A 17,254-nucleotide genomic window follows, 5' to 3' on the forward strand; every position below is an offset into this window, starting at 1 on the left:
CCTGCCTATAAACCGACAGATGTATTTATGTATGTAACTATGTATTTTTCTACGTTTAACGTTAGCCAGTAGATGGTGGCAGCCAGTGCTGGAATTGGGCCGGTACTCACCGGTACGCAGTACCGGCACTTCTGGTTCTGACCCATGGAGTACCGGCACTTCTTGCTCAGTACCGGCATGCTGACGGTACTCCGGTACTCATGCACCGTGCCAGTACTCAACACTCTCCCGCCGTTCTTATTATACATCCATATATATATATACAGCCGCCCGGTACTCAGTAGATGCGTCATGAGGTGCCGAACGGACATTCTCATCGCTCTAACCGCTGGAGTTTCACAGCGGCTGTCAGCTGTTTACTCCTGTCATTCAAACAGAACGTGCTGGAGAGGGGGCGGGGCTTATCTTCTCCATGTAAATACTGTGGTGGAAACGACTATGTCAAAATTAACCTATTTGACCGTGATTTAATAGTAATACACGTTTCAAAATAATAATAATAATAATAATAATAATAATAATGCCGAAGTAACAACATACTGAAAACTGTTAGTAAAACCATGTTTTAATGCTTTACAATTTACATACCTAGATGCACGTGTGTTGTGTTTATGCAGTGCAACTCCCACCCAGTGGGTGGCTATGTAGAGTGATAGAACAGAGCAGGCACGCCCCCGAGAGAAGGAAAGCAAGTCACGTCACAAATTAGCATTTCTAAAATGTTAGCGTGGATTAATAAAAGTGCAAAAAGACAGCGGTTGTCGCCGGAAGAAACTTCAAATACAGAGAATGCTGTGCCTGTGTTGGAAATTGTGTCTGATGGGGAGCTTTCTTTGGTTGTGTAATAAGAACAACACCAAAGTACTCTGTTTTCCCAAGGATGTGGTCTCTGACTTGGCTGAGAAGATCCTGCATATTGGGGCTGAACATCCGACTGTGAAGAATGTGGTACTGCACATTGGAACAAATGATGTTGTGAAACAACAGTCAGAAGTGCTGAAAGAAGACTTTAAATGTTTGTTGGAAACTGCCAGCTCTCTAAATGCAGAGGTGTTCATCAGTGGCCCTCAACCGCCAGTCAGAAGAGGAGTGGAGAGATTCAGCAGATTGTTTGCACTGAACACCTGGCTTTCAACGGCCTGTACTGACCATTCTGTTCATTTTATTGACAATTTTAACTTTTTCTGGGATCGCAGACATCTTTTCAAGGCAAATGGAGTTTGCCTGAACAAGTCAGGAGTGAAATTGTTTATCTCTAACATATTCAACTGCCTGCGTCATCAATATGTTCCCTCTGCCAAGGACAAGCAACAAGAGGAATCAAAACAGGAGAAAGACACAACACATCACGCAGAAAACCCTGAAGAATTATCACTGCACCCGCCTGAGGAATGTTCTGATTATGGGAGACATATGAGACACATGGAGGAGTCTCCCACTGCCCGTCACCCCCCCCCCCCCCTGTCAACGCCTTTGAGGATACTCCGTTCACCCTTTCACCCTCGCCCACCCTCCTGGAGATCGATGAACACACAAAGGAGATACAGAGGGTTGGCACCGATTCCTTCCTGGAGTTCAAAGACCAAACGAAGGCGATACGCAGGGCTGGCACCATGTCCTTTACCCCCGCTCCTCAACGACGCCCACCAAAATCACCGCGGAGACGCGCACCATCTCCCCCGTCCTCATCACCGCGCCTACATCAACCACCTCCCCCCCCTGGCAGCATGTCCTCTACCCCCGCACCATCTAGCCCGTCTCCATCACCGTGCCTACGTCAACCACCTCCCCTCCCTTCGAGGGGGCTTCTGCAGTCTCCGAAGCCTGATAAGGATGTGTGTGTACAAAACACAACAAACTCTTACTGATATGTGATGGGTCCAGGCTCAAGGGCGTATGGCACTCTCAACTCTTTCCAGGACATGTCGGGGCCCTGCCTGCCAGTAGCTTTGCCGATATCTGTGTTGATAGGTAATAGATTAAGAGCGGTGAATCATAGAAACAGGAAGCGCTCAAACGTTTGTGTGAGTGTATCTAATTTAGCAGTGATTCCATGTCAGCCACAGCTTGTTACAAAAAACATGACTGATAGTGTGTTTAACAAACTTAAACTAGCTTTATTAAATGTCAGGTCTTTGGCAGGAAAAACATTTTTAATCAATGATTTTATCACTGAGCACAATCTCGATTTTATGTTTTTAACAGAAACTTGGATTGAACAAAATAACAGTGCAGCTGTTCTTATCGAATCAACCCCTCCCAACTTTAGTTTTATGAGTCAGGAAAGAATGCATAAGAAAGGGGGTGGAGTTGCTATTCTGTTCAATGATTCCCTTCAATGCAGGAAGACATCGTATGGAAACTTTGATTATTTTGAATATGTGGCCCTTCGGCTGAAATGCTCCTCTCGAGCTCTGTTCCTAAATATCTATAGACCACCCAAATACTGTGCAAGCTTTTTTGATGACTTTACTGAACTGCTGTCTATAGTGTGTATTGACTTTGACCGTCTAGTCATTGTTGGTGATTTTAACATCCATGTTGATAACCCCCAGGACAGAGGGGCTAAAGAACTATTTTGTGTTCTTGATGGCTATGGACTGACTCAGCATGTGACGGAGCCCACGCACAATAAGGGGCACACTCTGGACTTAATTATCTCAAAGGGTGTGAATATCTCTAAGGTTGTGGTGACTGATGTTGCACTCTCTGACCATTCCTGTGTTTTCTTTGAGAGCTCTATTTCTGTTCACAAAAGTGTTCAAAAAGAGGTAACCACAAAGCGATATTTAACTGAAAATACTAGGGAAATGTTTACTCAGAATTTCTCTTCCACACTTGCCCCTGCCAACATCTCAGTAAATGAGCTAGTAGATAATTTTAATTCAAAAATTAAAAATGTTATAGATGCCATTGCTCCAACTAAGGTAAAGGAAGTGTCTGGCAAGAAAATATCTCCATGGAGAAAGGCCATGACCGTGAGAGCAGAAAAAAGAGAGTGTCGAAAAGCTGAACGCAGGTGGCGAAAAACAAATCTCCAGGTTCACTTTGAAATCTATAAAGAGAGACTTGGCCTTTATAATTTGGAATTGAAAAACGCACGACAATCGTTCTTCTCTGACATCATTACCAAAAACAAAAACAACGCACGTGCCTTGTTTGCTACCGTCGACAGACTAACTAACCCCCCAGTGTCAGTAGCCTCTGAATTTCTATCCACCAGGGCGTGCAATGATTTTGCCTTTTTCACTGACAACATTCAGAAAATCAGACAAGCAGTCAGTGCCTCTGCATCAGGAACAGCAAATGTGTTGTCCCTGTGTCCACTTAACATCAATTCAGACATCATGACACAATTCCATCAGATTAATGATAAAAACCTAGAGGACATTATTCAACTTCTGAAATCCTCCTCTTGCTGCCTTGATACTATTCCAACAGGATTTTTCAAAGATGTTTTTCGTTGCATGGCCTCAGATCTACTTCACATAGTAAACAAGTCTCTTCACTCAGGTATTTTTCCACAGGCCCTGAAAACTGCAGTCATTAAACCGCTCTTAAAAAATAATAATCTAGATGCTTCAGTAATGAACAATTACAGGCCCATATCAAACCTCCCATTTCTAGGTAAAATCATTGAAAAAGTTGTTTTTCAACAGTTGAGTAATTTCTTGCATTTAAATGACTGTTTTGATGTGTTCCAGTCAGGCTTTCGTCCAAACCACAGCACTGAGACTGCTCTTGTAAAGGTCTTTAATGACATCCACTTAAACACAGACAGTGGCAGAACTTCAGTGTTAGTATTATTAGATCTCAGTGCTGCGTTTGACACTGTTGACCACAGCATATTACTAGACCGACTAGAAAACTGGGTGGGACTTTCGGAAACAGTTCTGAATTGGTTTGAATCCTACTTAAAGGACAGAAACAACTTTGTTTCTATCGGTAAATACACAACTGAGTTGACAAATATGACATGTGGGGTTCCTCAAGGCTCCATCTTGGCGCCTCTTCTCTTTAACATCTACATGCTACCACTGGCTCAGATAATGAAGAACAACAAAATAAGTTACCATAGCTATGCAGATGACACACACATTTACGTAACAATTTCACCAGGAGACTATGCTCCAATTCAAACACTGAGTAAGTGCATTGAACAAATCAATGACTGGATGTGTCAGAACTTTCTCCAATTAAACAAAGATAAAACTGAGGTAATGGTTTTTGGAGCCAAGTCAGAACGTATAAAAGTTAGCGCTGAGCTTCAGTGTGCAATGTTCAAAACAACAGATAAAGCCAGACATCTAGGTGTAGTCATGGACTCTGACCTGAGTTTCAACAGTCACATTAAAACAGTTACTAAATCAGCCTACTATCACCTAAAGAATATATCTAGGATTAAAAGACTAATGTCACAGCAGGATTTGGAAAAACTTGTCCATGCTTTTATCTTCAGTAGACTCGACTACTGCAATGGTGTCTTCACAGGTCTCACTAAAAAATCTATTAGGAAGCTGCAGCTAATTCAGAACGCTGCTGCTCGAGTCCTCACTGACACTAAGAAAGTGGATCACATCACTCCTGTTCTGAAGTCTTTACACTGGCTTCCTGTGTGTCAAATAATAGATTTCAAAATACTGCTGCTGGTTTATAAAGCACTGAATGGTTTAGGCCCAAAATACATTTCTGACCTCCTGCTAAATTATGAAGCATCCAGATCTCTCAGGTCTTCAGGGACTGGTCAGCTTTCTGTCCCCAGAGTCAGAACTAAACATGGTAAAGCAGCGTTCAGTTATTATGCTCCAAACATCTGGAACAAACTCCCAGAAACCTGCAGGTCCGCTACAACTCTGACTACTTTTAAATCCAGGCTGAAGACTTTTCTTTTTGTCGCTGCTTTTAATTGAACTATTCATATCTTAGACTGCACTGTAACGTTTATCCATGTACTTTTTTCTTTTAATGTTTAATTGACAGCACTGTAACTTTTATCCATGTATTTTTTCTTTTAATGTTTATTTTATTAGCTTTTCTTTTTAATGACTGATTTTAAATGCCATTTTCTTAATCTCTTTCATTTTTTTGTAAAGCACTTTGAATTGCCTTGTGTTGAAAAGTGCTATATAAATAAACTTGCTTAAACTTAAATTACCTTGCCTTGCCTTGCCTTGCCTTGCCTTGCCTTGCCTTGCCTTGCCTTGCCTTAATCCTCCTGCTCCAAGTTCTAGTGCATTAGCATTAGCACTAGCTCCGCCGCCTCCTCCAGAGCCTCTAACGTTAGCTGCTGCTGGCGCAACTGCCACCACCAACACCGGGCAAAGCGATGCACCTGACTGCTGGACAACGGACCAGGTGCAATATTTTTGCAAGACCAATGCATGGCTCCTTCTTAAAGATAAGAAGCTAGGATGTCGGATATGCAGAGATGTCAAATCTTTGGGAATACACACTGGACAAGGACTGAAACTGTCAACTGAATGGGGTGAGTGTGCAGTGTCTCATTTCGGTGTTGACAAGGGCAAACAACAAGCTAGCCTGAGAAAAAAAATCAAAGAACATAAAGAATCACAAGCCCATGTAAAAGCTGCTGACATCCTTACATCTGCTTCACGTGAAACTATTCAACATCAAGTGCAGTCTATGCATAAGTCTGAATTAGACACCACTATCAGAGTTTTTCGAACGGCATATAAAATTGGCAAACATAGCCGGCCATTCACAGACATGCCAATTGATTTGAATGTACAGAAACTGAATGGGCTGAACGTGGGCAGGGTTTTGCACTCCAATAAAACCTGTGGCGAAATCATCGACCACATAGCTCATGAGCTGAAGAAAAAAATGGCAAAAGACATTACAGAAAAGCAAAGAAAACTCTGTGTTTTGGTCGATGAATCTACCACTATTAGTGGTAAAACGGTGCTTGTTGTGTGTCTACGCTCAGCATTAGCTGATGCTGAGCCCGAAACGTTTTTTTGGGAGCTGATCGAGTTGGATGGAACAACGGCTGATGACATCACAAAGGCGTTAATGGAGTGTCTTGGAAGAGATTTTAACGAGGACTTTTTAGGTCAGTGTTTCGTTTCTTTTGCATGTGATGGGGCTTCAGTCATGCTAGGGAAGAGAACAGGCGTTGCTAGTTGTGTAGTAAATTCCCAAGCCTGTTTGTGTGGCACTGCTCCAATCATCGTCTAGAGCTGGCAGTTGGGGATGTGGTCAAGGAGGTCTCAGGGCTCAATCATTTCCAGATCTTTTTTGACAAACTCTATTCCTTGTTCCATGCCTCCCCCAAAAATCAGAGGCAGTTAGCGCAGTGTGCGCAAACAGTCGGACAGCGTCTCCTGGTGATAGGGCGTGTTTTGTCCATCCGCTGGGTGGCTTCAAGTGAAAGGAGCGTCAGAGCAGTCTGGGAAAACTACCGAGTGCTTCATGATCACTTCACAAATGCTGCAAACGACACGAGCAGGGATTCCAGAGACAGAGCAAAGTACAAGGGCCTGGATGATGTGCTCACATCTGCAACGTTTGTCAGCAATCTGGGACTGATGTACGATGCGCTCACAGAGCTCAGCGACCTCTCTCGGCAACTCCAAAAAAGAGAGATGACACTGCCTACAGCAGATAGGCTCTTAACTCGAGAAATACGAGTTTTTGAATCCATGGTCACCATGCCTGGCCCACACATGACTACAGTTCATACAGCTCTAGCTGAGAAGTCCTTCAAGGGTGTTGCCCTGCGTGAGAATGGCAGGCTTGTACAGATTCATGCAGGTCAGTTTTTCCGCAGTATGGTAGAGAATCTGAGACACAGAATGACTTCCACAACCTCCTCTCATGTCAGCACAAGAGAAATCCCATTACATGGCCGGGAGGCCCGGGACAATCAGCTAATCCAGGACATGAAAGTTATCCATCCTGGAAGTTGGCCTGAAGAGGAGTTAGACGTACAGTATGGGGACGTAGAGGTGCTACGTTTGTGCGAAGTGCTGAAAGTGGACAGAAGAGAGACTGTTCAGGGCTTTCGCGAATACAAGGAAACTAGGGCATCCCGTACACCTGCTGCCATGGAGCCTCTACTGAAAGCAGTCCGAACCATCGCTGTCTCCACTAGTGAGTGTGAGCGGGCATTCAGCTGCATGAACGATATCCTTACTGCAAAAAGGAATGCTCTCTCTGTCAGCCGACTGTCCAGCCTGGTTTTCATTAAATATAATGGACCATCACTAGGACAGTTCAATCCGGAACAGTATGTGAGGTCCTGGCTGGCAAAGGGAAGGAGAAGTGCTGATGAAAGAGCCTGTCCAGCTCCAGCCCCTGATACTGATGTCCCCAAGGCCTTCTGGAGCCTTTTCTAACAATGTGAAGTATATTGCAAAGCAGCTCACCCAGTGAGAAGACTTTTGGCATAATGTGCCGATTTGTACAGATCCTGGAGATAGAAGGACTTCAGACCAACCAGGGAGTTATCTGATCAGCTTGGTGTTCAATGTAACTCTTTACCATGGCTCAGACTTTGTTACTTGCAGTTACAGTTTCTCATTTTAGATTGTGCAAATTTTGCATTTGTTTTTACATGTTCTTTGTTCATGCTCTTTATAATTTTTCTGGGTTGGAAAGTTAGATTGCATCATAGTTTACTTTATACATATTTGTATTCTTCAGTGGTGAAGTATATTGCAAAGCAGCTCAGCCATGTGAGAAGACTTTTGGCACTTTTTCGTTTTTCGTTTTCTGAGTTGGAAAGTTAGATTGCATTCAAAATGTACAGAAATACTTAATTTTGTTAAAGCTTTTTATAAAAAATGCTTCTGACCAGAGCTTTGTTTCCTTGTCATTAATGTTGAACACCACCAGAGGGGCTCTCACCTGAAAGGTCTCTGCTTCATGTGTCTTCAGCAGAAGATCTAGACTTTGATTGCTATATTTTCAGTTAATATTGACCTTACTGAGCTTTAGCCATATCCGCTGCCTATCATAACAAATGTTAAGTACAGTGAACCTTTCTAAAATATACAGTAGTAAAGAGACAAACCCACCAGCATTATAGTAGCCAAATTATTGTTTGTGGGCTGTATATATAAAATTGACTTGAAAAAGTTGCTGATTTTAGAGTACTGGCACCTTTTTCATTCCAATTCAAGCACTGGTGGCAGCGGAACGTAATGATTAACGTTACCGACCTTTTTTATGTCATGTCAAGAGTTGGATGTCAACGCCACTCAACGCAAACAAGTGTGACAAGCAAACATTCACTCATCTTTTCAAATATTCAGTTACAAAGCTAGTAGCAAGCTAAGTTAATATTACATAGCTGATGCTGAGCTAAACATGTTTGCTAACCGTCCATATGCGTTAATGTGACTAACCTCTCCGGGTGAGTTTTAAAGTGCCTGATGACATTTGACGTTGTTGCACCAGCATCCTTGATTTTAATATTGCAGACTTTGCAGTGTGCGCTCCTTTTGTTGGTGCCGCCTGCGTTTTATTCGAAGTTTTTATAGTTGAACCTAATTACAAGTTGTACAGCTGCAGGTGTGCCGCCGGTCGCCATGGTGTTACCATGATGTTAATGTTAATGTTAAAGGTGGGGTAGGTAAGTTTGAGAAACCGGCTCGAGATACACTTGTTGTTATATTCCATGGAATGCTCTTAACATCCCGATAGCCGGCCCGGCTAAAGTAACTGGATGGCCTACCTGCCTGTCAGCCTTCCATCGGGGCACAAACTTATCTCGTGCCCTCATTGGTCATGTGCGCGTTCGTGTGTGTTGGAGGAGGGGCTCTGTGAGGAAGTGGCAGATTTTCTCCGGTTGTGTATTTTCAAATTCTAGCGATCTCGAGACGGTTTCTCAAACTCACCTACCCCACCTTTAATACGCCAAAAATAGAAAACACAATGATTGTTCACGAGTCCCAAAACTCGAGTCCAAGTCGAGTCCGAAGTCTTTTGAGCAGGAGTCCAAGTCAAGTCTGAAGTCTCTGTGTGTGCGACTTAAGTGCGACTCGAGTCCGAGTCACAGACTCGAGTCCCCATCTCTGGTAGAGGGTCGCTGTCATTGATGCGTTTTGCACCCCGGACCACTGTTTTGATATTCCGCTGAAGTCTACATTGAGACGTAATAACTCTTCTTTTTTTCGAGGGAAGGGGGGTCAGAGGGCCTAGGTATAAAAGTCACAGCTCGCCACTGGATTGTACTAGAGTAAAAGTAGAAGTACTCAGATCTTGTACTTAATACTAGTAGAAGTACTCAGATCTTGTACTTGAGTAAAAGTAGAAGTACTCAGATCTTGTACTTGAGTAAAAGTAGAAGTACTCAGATGTTGTACTTGAGTAAAAGTAGAAAAGTATTATAAAAATACTAAGCCTTGCACAGAGGCATGAAAATACATTTTCAAAATGCTCAACTGCCAAAATTATAAACTGACTGCTACACAATTAAAATAAATGCTTTTATATATTTCTATTAGATGTAACTCTTTGGCGTTTCTGTTATTATTAACTGCTGCTTTAGTTGCTCTGACTGCTAAAATCCTCTGTTATTCCTCATTTTAAAGCCGATATCCCGTGGGGTCGAGGGGCTCGGATCCTTGTCACCTTTTTCATACCTGATGACTTTGCATCCCTGACTACAGTTGCTTTAGCGTGTAGAAGCTAGTAAGCCTACTATTTGATTTGTTTTAGATAGGCACTACATGTTTCATATGCAGACCTTATTTTCCTGTTCCATGTTAAAATAAACCATTTTCAGTGGTCATTTTTTTTTGGTCATGGAAAATTAGGTAAAGGTCATTGAGAAGTCATGGAAAAGTCATTGAAAATCATTGGTGAAAAAGTGTATGAACCCTGCTCATGGTTTCACTCTACTTGCTGCCATAGACACTGTTGCTCCTTTAAAAACCAGGCAACCTAAAACTAAATCTGAGCCTTGGTTAAATGACACGACTCGGGCTGTCCGACAGGATTGCCGTAGAGCTGAGCGGAAATGGAAAAAGGACAAACTGCAAGTTTCATTTGAAATGTTGAGGGAGTGTTGGCGTTTCTATCGGATCACTGTGAAAGAGGCAAAAAGCAAACTTTTATCTGACATCTTTCTGTCAAATCGTCATAAGCCACGTGTTCTGTTCCAGACTATTGATTTGGTCCTTAATGCCCCCCAGAATAGCTCTATGGAGACCTCTACTGCGGTCTGTGAAGATTTTCTAATAAGGTAAACTCCACTAGAAACTCAAATCTCTGCTCCTGCAATTGACCCCTCAGTTCCTGCACCGTGTTCTGCTGTCTTTAATCAGTTTGAGCATGTAGCTCTGTCTTTTGTACAGGAGATTGTCTCCAAGTTAAAGCCCTCTGGTTCTCCAAATGACCCTGTCGCGCCTCGACTTTTTAAAGAGGTTTTCCCCACTGTTGGACCATCTGTGCTGGCAGTTTTAAACAGCAGCCTGCTCTCAGGGAAGGTCCCCGAAAACCTGAAGCATGCAGTAGTGCAACCTCGTATTAAAAAAACCCAGCCTGGATCCCACAGTTCTGGCTAATTTTAGGCCCATTTCCAAAATGCCTTTTATGTCAAAGATCCTGGAGAAGATTTTCTACAGTCAAATTATGTTTTTTCTGGAAGAGAACAACATACTGGAGGTTTTCCAATCCGGTTTTAAAACTATGCACAGCACTGAAACAGCGCTTTTAAGAGTCTTTAATGACATCCTTTTATCTACTGACTCTGGGGACTGCGTTGTGCTCCTACTTGTTGACTTAACTGCTGCTTTCGATACAGTCGAACATGACATCCTGATCTCCCGCTTGGAGAAGTGGGCATTGAGGGAAAAGCCCTGGAATGGTTCAGGTCATATTTGAAGGACAGAACTTTCTCTGTCAGCCTTGGTGACTCCGAGTCATCCTCTGCTCCACTCCTGTATGGGGTCCCACAGGGCTCAGTATTAGGCCCCCTGCTATTCTCCCTCTATTTGCTCCCTCTTGGGTCCATTTTTAGAAAGCACGGCATCGCATTCCACTGCTATGCTGACGATAGCCAGATGTATGTCCCTCTAACAAAGAAGGAGGGTTACTCAATTAGCCCACTGCTAAAGTGCCTAGATGACATAAAGGCCTGGATGGCGTGCAATTTCCTTAAACTCAATGAAGGAAAAACAGAAGTAATGGTTTTTGGTAGCACCACTGACACCACTGCTGTAGACCTGGGTTCCTTGCATCAGTACACCAAGCCCACCGTCACGAACCTTGGTATTAAAATGGACCGTGAACTCAAACTTGAGAGTCAGAGGTAAAAACGAGCTTGTATCACCTGAGGCAGCTAGCCAGAGTAAAACCTTTTCTCTCCAGACAGCAGTTTGAGACAGTAATCCATGCCTTTGTCACCACCCGGCTGGACTACTGTAACTCTCTCTACATGGGGGTCAGTGGGTCCTCCCTCGCACGACTGCAGCGGGTGCAACATGCCGCAGCAAGGCTCTTGACTGGCACACGGAAGTATGACCACATGTCCCCTGTTTTAGCTTCTGGCTGCCAATTTATTTTAGGATCCATTTTTAAATTATTTTATTTACTTTTAAATCCCTGAATGGCATGACCCCAGCATACCTTGCTGAGCTGCTACAGCATTACACGCCGAACCGCCCTCTCAGGTCAGCGGACCAACGGCCCCTGAATGTGCCTAAAACCAGGTCAAAGCTCAGAGGGGACCGCTGCTTCTCTGTAGCGGCTCCCACACTGTGGAACGCTCTGCCCCTGGAGATCAGACCGGCCTCCACACTGCCTGCTTTTAAATCGCTTCTTAAAACACACCTCTTCTCCTTAGCGTTTTAACATTTGGCGTTTCAACATCTTTCAGAGTGTTGCTTTTTTGCTTTTAAATTGTTTTTTGTTTTTACTTGTACTTGTTTTATGGTGTGTGAGCTCTGAGCTGTGTTACTTCTTTGTGTGCTTTGTTTTATCTATTTGCCTGTACAGCACTTTGGTCTGGAGGTTTAAAGTGCTTTATAAATAAAGTTGTATTGTATTAAAAGGTCTTTAAAGTCATTACATTTGTACTTACGAAACATGCAGATGCCCTGCATGAGCACAGCAGCTGCAGATAGATGAAAGCTGAACTCCCAAGTGTGATGGAGACTTCTGGAGCAATGGAGACTCAGAGAGACACGGAGAGAGCAGGAACTTTGATGCAAACACTGATGGTTTATTTGGAGCTTCGGCCGGAGAACTCTAACTGTGATCGGCCGCTTGTGTGAACTGCCAACATTAGTAAGAGTCAGATCCGTGCTGTCGCATCTCAGCGTGCAACTTCAATTATGATGTTTTTTCCTTTTTCGCTTCCCTCTGTATTTTAATTTTTGTTTTACTTTTATGTAAGCACCACGACACCAAGTAAAATTCCTCGTACGTGTCGACCTACCTGGTGATAAACCTGATTCTGATTCTTACTGGCATTGATAACTCAGAAACAATGTATTATTATGTTGGAATCACTTGTCTTTAAAGTAAGAACCAATGTGTGCTACCTGGTAATGAAGCTGAGTCTGATTGTGTGCAGGAGTCCATGAACACGGGTCCCTTCATGATGCGCAGCGCCTGCCGCCGCTGTGGAGGAAGAGGCTCCATCATCATCACCATCTGCCTCCTGTGCCGAGGCTCCGGACAGACCAAGAAGAGGCAGACCGTCTCCGTGCCCGTCCCCGCAGGTGGGGTCACCTCCAGCCGCTAAACAGCTGTTTGTGGCTTCATGCACAACAACACAGGGGGAGGAGCACTCAGATGTTGTACTTCAGTAAAAGTAGAAGTACTCAGATGTTGTACTTCAGTAAAAGTAGAAGTACTCAGATGTTGTACTTCAGTAAAAGTAGAAGTACTCAGATGTTGTACTTCAGTAAAAGTAGAAGTACTCAGATGTTGTACTTCAGTAAAAGTAGAAGTACTCAGATGTTGTACTTGAGTAAAAGTAGAAGTACTCAGATGTTGTACTTCAGTAAAAGTAGAAGTACTCAGATGTTGTACTTCAGTAAAAGTAGAAGTACTCAGATCTTGTACTTCAGTAAAAGTAGAAGTACTCAGATGTTGTACTTCAGTAAAAGTAGAAGCACTCAGATGTTGTACTTGAGTAAAAGTAGAAGTACTCAGATGTTGTACTTCAGTAAAAGTAGAAGCACTCAGATGTTGTACTTCAGTAAAAGTAGAAGTACTCAGATGTTGTACTTCAGTAAAAGTAGAAGTACTCAGATGTTGTACTTCAGTAAAAGTAGAAGTACTCAGATGTTGTACTTGAGTAAAAGTAGAAGTACTCAGATGTTGTACTTCAGTAAAAGTAGAAGTACTCAGATGTTGTACTTCAGTAAAAGTAGAAGTACTCAGATGTTGTACTTCAGTAAAAGTAGAAGCACTCAGATGTTGTACTTGAGTAAAAGTAGAAGTACTCAGATGTTGTACTTGAGTAAAAGTAGAAGCACTCAGATGTTGTACTTGAGTAAAAGTAGAAGTACTCAGATGTTGTACTTCAGTAAAAGTAGAAGTACTCAGATGTTGTACTTCAGTAAAAGTAGAAGTACTCAGATGTTGTACTTGAGTAAAAGTAGAAGTACTCAGATGTTGTACTTCAGTAAAAGTAGAAGTACTCAGATGTTGTACTTCAGTAAAAGTAGAAGTACTCAGATGTTGTACTTGAGTAAAAGTAGAAGTACTCAGATGTTGTACTTCAATAAAAGTAGAAGTACTCAGATGTTGTACTTGAGTAGAAGTACTCAGATGTTGTACTTGAGTAAAAGTAGAAGTACTCAGATGTTGTACTTCAGTAAAAGTAGAAGTACTCATATGTTGTACTTGAGTAAAAGTAGAAGTGCTCAGATGTTGTACTTCAGTAAAAGTAGAAGTACGCGGATGTTGTGCTTCAGTAAAAGTAGAAGTACTCAGATGTTGTACTTCAGTAAAAGTACTCAGATGTTGTACTTCAGTAAAAGTAGAAGTACGCGGATGTTGTACTTCAGTAAAAGTAGAAGTACTCAGATGTTGTACTTCAGTAAAAGTAAAAGTACTCAGATGTTGTACTTCAGTAAAAGTAGAAGTACTCAGATGTTGTACTTCAGTAAAAGTAGAAGTACTCATATGTTGTACTTGAGTAAAAGTAGAAGTACTCAGATGTTGTACTTCAGTAAAAGTAAAAGTACTCAGATGTTGTACTTCAGTAAAGTAGAAGTACTCAGATGTTGTACTTCAGTAAAAGTAGAAGTACTCATATGTTGTACTTGAGTAAAAGTAGAAGTACTCAGATGTTGTACTTCAGTAAAAGTAGAAGTACTCAGATGTTGTACTTCAGTAAAAGTAGAAGTACGCGGATGTTGTGCTTCAGTAAAAGTAGAAGTACTCAGGTCTGGTACTCTGTTTATAAACCACAGTAACTAATAGGTGGTCAGTTTATTTAATCTGTTTTGTAGATTGTGAGTATTTCTCTGTTCTTTTCTCTCAGGAGTGGAGCACGGTCAGTCAGTGCGCATGTCAGTGGGCAGTAAAGAGATCCTCATCACGTTCAGGGTGAGTCCTGTCAGAGAATCTACATTAAAACAACACACTTGAAATATATAAATCACAACAGTAATTACGGATCAAAAGCCGCCCTGAAGAGGAGAGTTCTGATGTGTGGAATGTGCTGTTACTGTGCAGGTGCAGAGGAGCCCGGTGTTCAAGAGGAACGGAGCCGACATCCACTCCGACGTGTTGATCTCCGTGGCTCAGGCCATCCTCGGGGGCACCGCCACAGGGCCGGGCCTCCACCAGACCATCAGCATCATCGTGAGTCATCTAAAGTCCCCTATTATGCAAAGTCCACTTGTTCATGTCTCTTCTACATCAACACGTGTCCCCTCTTCTTCATGTCTCTTCTACATCAACATGTGTCCCCTCTTCTTCATGTCTCTTCTACATCAACATGTGTCCCCTCTTCTTCATGTCTCTTCTACATCAACACGTGTCCCCTCTTCTTCATGTCTCTTCTACATCAACATGTGTCCCCTCTTCTTCATGTCTCTTCTACATCAACATGTGTCCCCTCTTCTTCATGTCTCTTCTACATCAACATGTGTCCCCTCTTCTTCATGTCTCTTCTACATCAACATGTGTCCCCTCTTCTTCATGTCTCTTGTCTCTTCTACATCAACATGTGTCCCCTCTTCTCCATGTCTCTTCTACATCAACATGTGTCCCCTCCTTCTTCATGTCCTCTTCTACATCAACATGTGTCCCCTCTTCTTCATGGTCTCTTCTACATCAACATGTGTCCCCCTCTTCTTCATGTCTCTTCTACATCAACAGGTGTCCCTCTTCTTCATGTCCTCTTCTACATCAACATGTGTCCCCTCTTCTTCATGTCTCTTCTACATCAACATGTGTCCCCTCTTCTCCATGTCTCTTCTACATCAACATGTGTCCCCTCTTCTTCATGTCTCTTCTACATCAACATGTGGTCCCTTCTTCTTCATGTCTCTTACTTATCAGCAACAGTGTCCCCTCTTCTTCATGTCTCTTCTACATCAACATGTGTCCCCTCTTCTTCATGTCTCTTCTCCTTCATCAAACGTGTGTCCCCTCTTCTTCATGTCTCTTCTACCATCAACATTGTCCCTTCTTCTTCATGTCTCTTCTACACAACATGTGTCCCCTCTTCTTCATGTCTCTTCTTCATCAACGTGTGTCCCCTCTTCTTCATGTCTCTTCTACATCAACGTGTGTCCCCCTCTTTCTTTCATGTCTCTTCTACATCAACGTGTGTCCCCTCTTCTTCATGTCTCTTCTACATCAACATGTGTTCCCTCTTCATATCTCTACTCAACATGTGTCCCCTTCTTCTTCAATGTCTCTTTCTACATCAACATGTGTCCCCTCTTCTTTCATGTCTCTTCTTATACATCCAACGTTGTTCCCCTCTTCTTCTTCATGTCTCTTCTAACTCACATGTGTCCCCTCTCTAGTCTCTTCTACACAACATGTGTCCCATCTTCCTCATGTCTCTTCTACATCAACATGTGTCCCCTCTTCTTCATGTCTCTTCTACAGCAAACAATGTGTCCCCTCTTTCCTTCATGTCTCTTCTACAATCACGTGTGTCCCCTCTCTTCATGTCTCCTTCTACATCAACATGTGTCCTCCCTCTCTTCATGTCTCTTCTACATCAACATGTGTCCCCCCTCTTCCTCATGTCTCTCTTATACTTCAACATGTGTCCCCTCTTCTTCATGTCTCTTTCTACATCCACGTGTGTCCCCCTCTTCTTCATGTCTCTTCTACATCAACATGTGTCCCTCTTCCTCATGTCTCTCTACATCAACATTGTGTCCCCTCTTCTTCATGTCTCTTCTACATCACGTGTGTCCCTCTTCTTCATGTCTTTTCTACATCAACATGTGTCCCCTCTTCTTCATGTCTCTTCTTTCTCTGCATCAACATGTGTCCCCTCTTCTTCATGTCTCTTCTACATCAACATGTGTCCCCTCTTCTTCATGTCTCTTCTACATCAACTTGTGTCCCCTCTTCTTCATGGTCTCTTCTATACATAAACGTGTGTCCCCTCTTCTTCAGGTCCTTCTACATCACCAGTGTCCCCTCTTCTCATGTCTCTTTCTACATCAACATGTGTCCCCCTCTTCTTCATGGTCTCTTCTACATCAACATGTGTCCCCTCTTCTTCATGTCTCTACATCAACATGTGTCCCCTCTTCTTCATGTCTCTTCTACATCAACTTGTGTCCCCTCTTCTTCATGTCTCTTCTACATCAACGTGTGTCCCCTCTTCTTCATGTCTCTTCTACATCAACATGTGTCCCCTCTTCCTCATGTCTCTTCTACTTCAACATGTGTCCCCTCTTCTTCATGTCTCTTCTACATCAACGTGTGTCCCCTCTTCTTCATGTCTCTTCTACATCAACATGTGTCCCCTCTTCTCCATGTCTCTTCTTCATCAACTTGTGTCCCCTCTTCTTCATGTCTCTTCTACATCAACGTGTGTCCCCTCTTCTTCATGTCTCTTCTACATAACATGGTCCCCTCTTCTTCATGTCTCTTCTACATCAACAACACTGTCCCCTCTTCTTCATGTCTCTTCTACATCAACTTGTGTCCCCTCTTCTTCATGTTCTTCTCTCTACATCAACGTGTGTCCCCTCTTCTTCATGTCTCTTCTACATCAACATGTGTCCCCTCTTCCTCATGTCTCTTCTACTTCAACATGTGTCCCCTCTTCTTCATGTCTCTTCTACATCAA

At 42.9% G+C, this 17,254-nt stretch overlaps 1 protein-coding gene across 1 annotated transcript in view; it reads left to right on the forward strand.

The window, feature by feature from the left end:
- Positions 1-17,254, forward strand: part of LOC117551976 (dnaJ homolog subfamily A member 3, mitochondrial-like) — a gene marked incomplete in the record, with an annotated part of 31,775 nt that overhangs the window by 12,349 nt on the left and 2,172 nt on the right. The window contains 3 exon segments of the mRNA XM_034225083.1: positions 12,545-12,692; positions 14,468-14,532; positions 14,662-14,790. Of these exon segments, the coding sequence (XP_034080974.1) occupies positions 12,545-12,692; positions 14,468-14,532; positions 14,662-14,790 (342 nt within the window).

The sequence above is a fragment of the Gymnodraco acuticeps genome, unplaced genomic scaffold (genome assembly GCF_902827175.1).
Source record: "Gymnodraco acuticeps unplaced genomic scaffold, fGymAcu1.1, whole genome shotgun sequence".
NCBI classification, from domain to species: Eukaryota; Metazoa; Chordata; class Actinopteri; order Perciformes; family Bathydraconidae; genus Gymnodraco; species Gymnodraco acuticeps.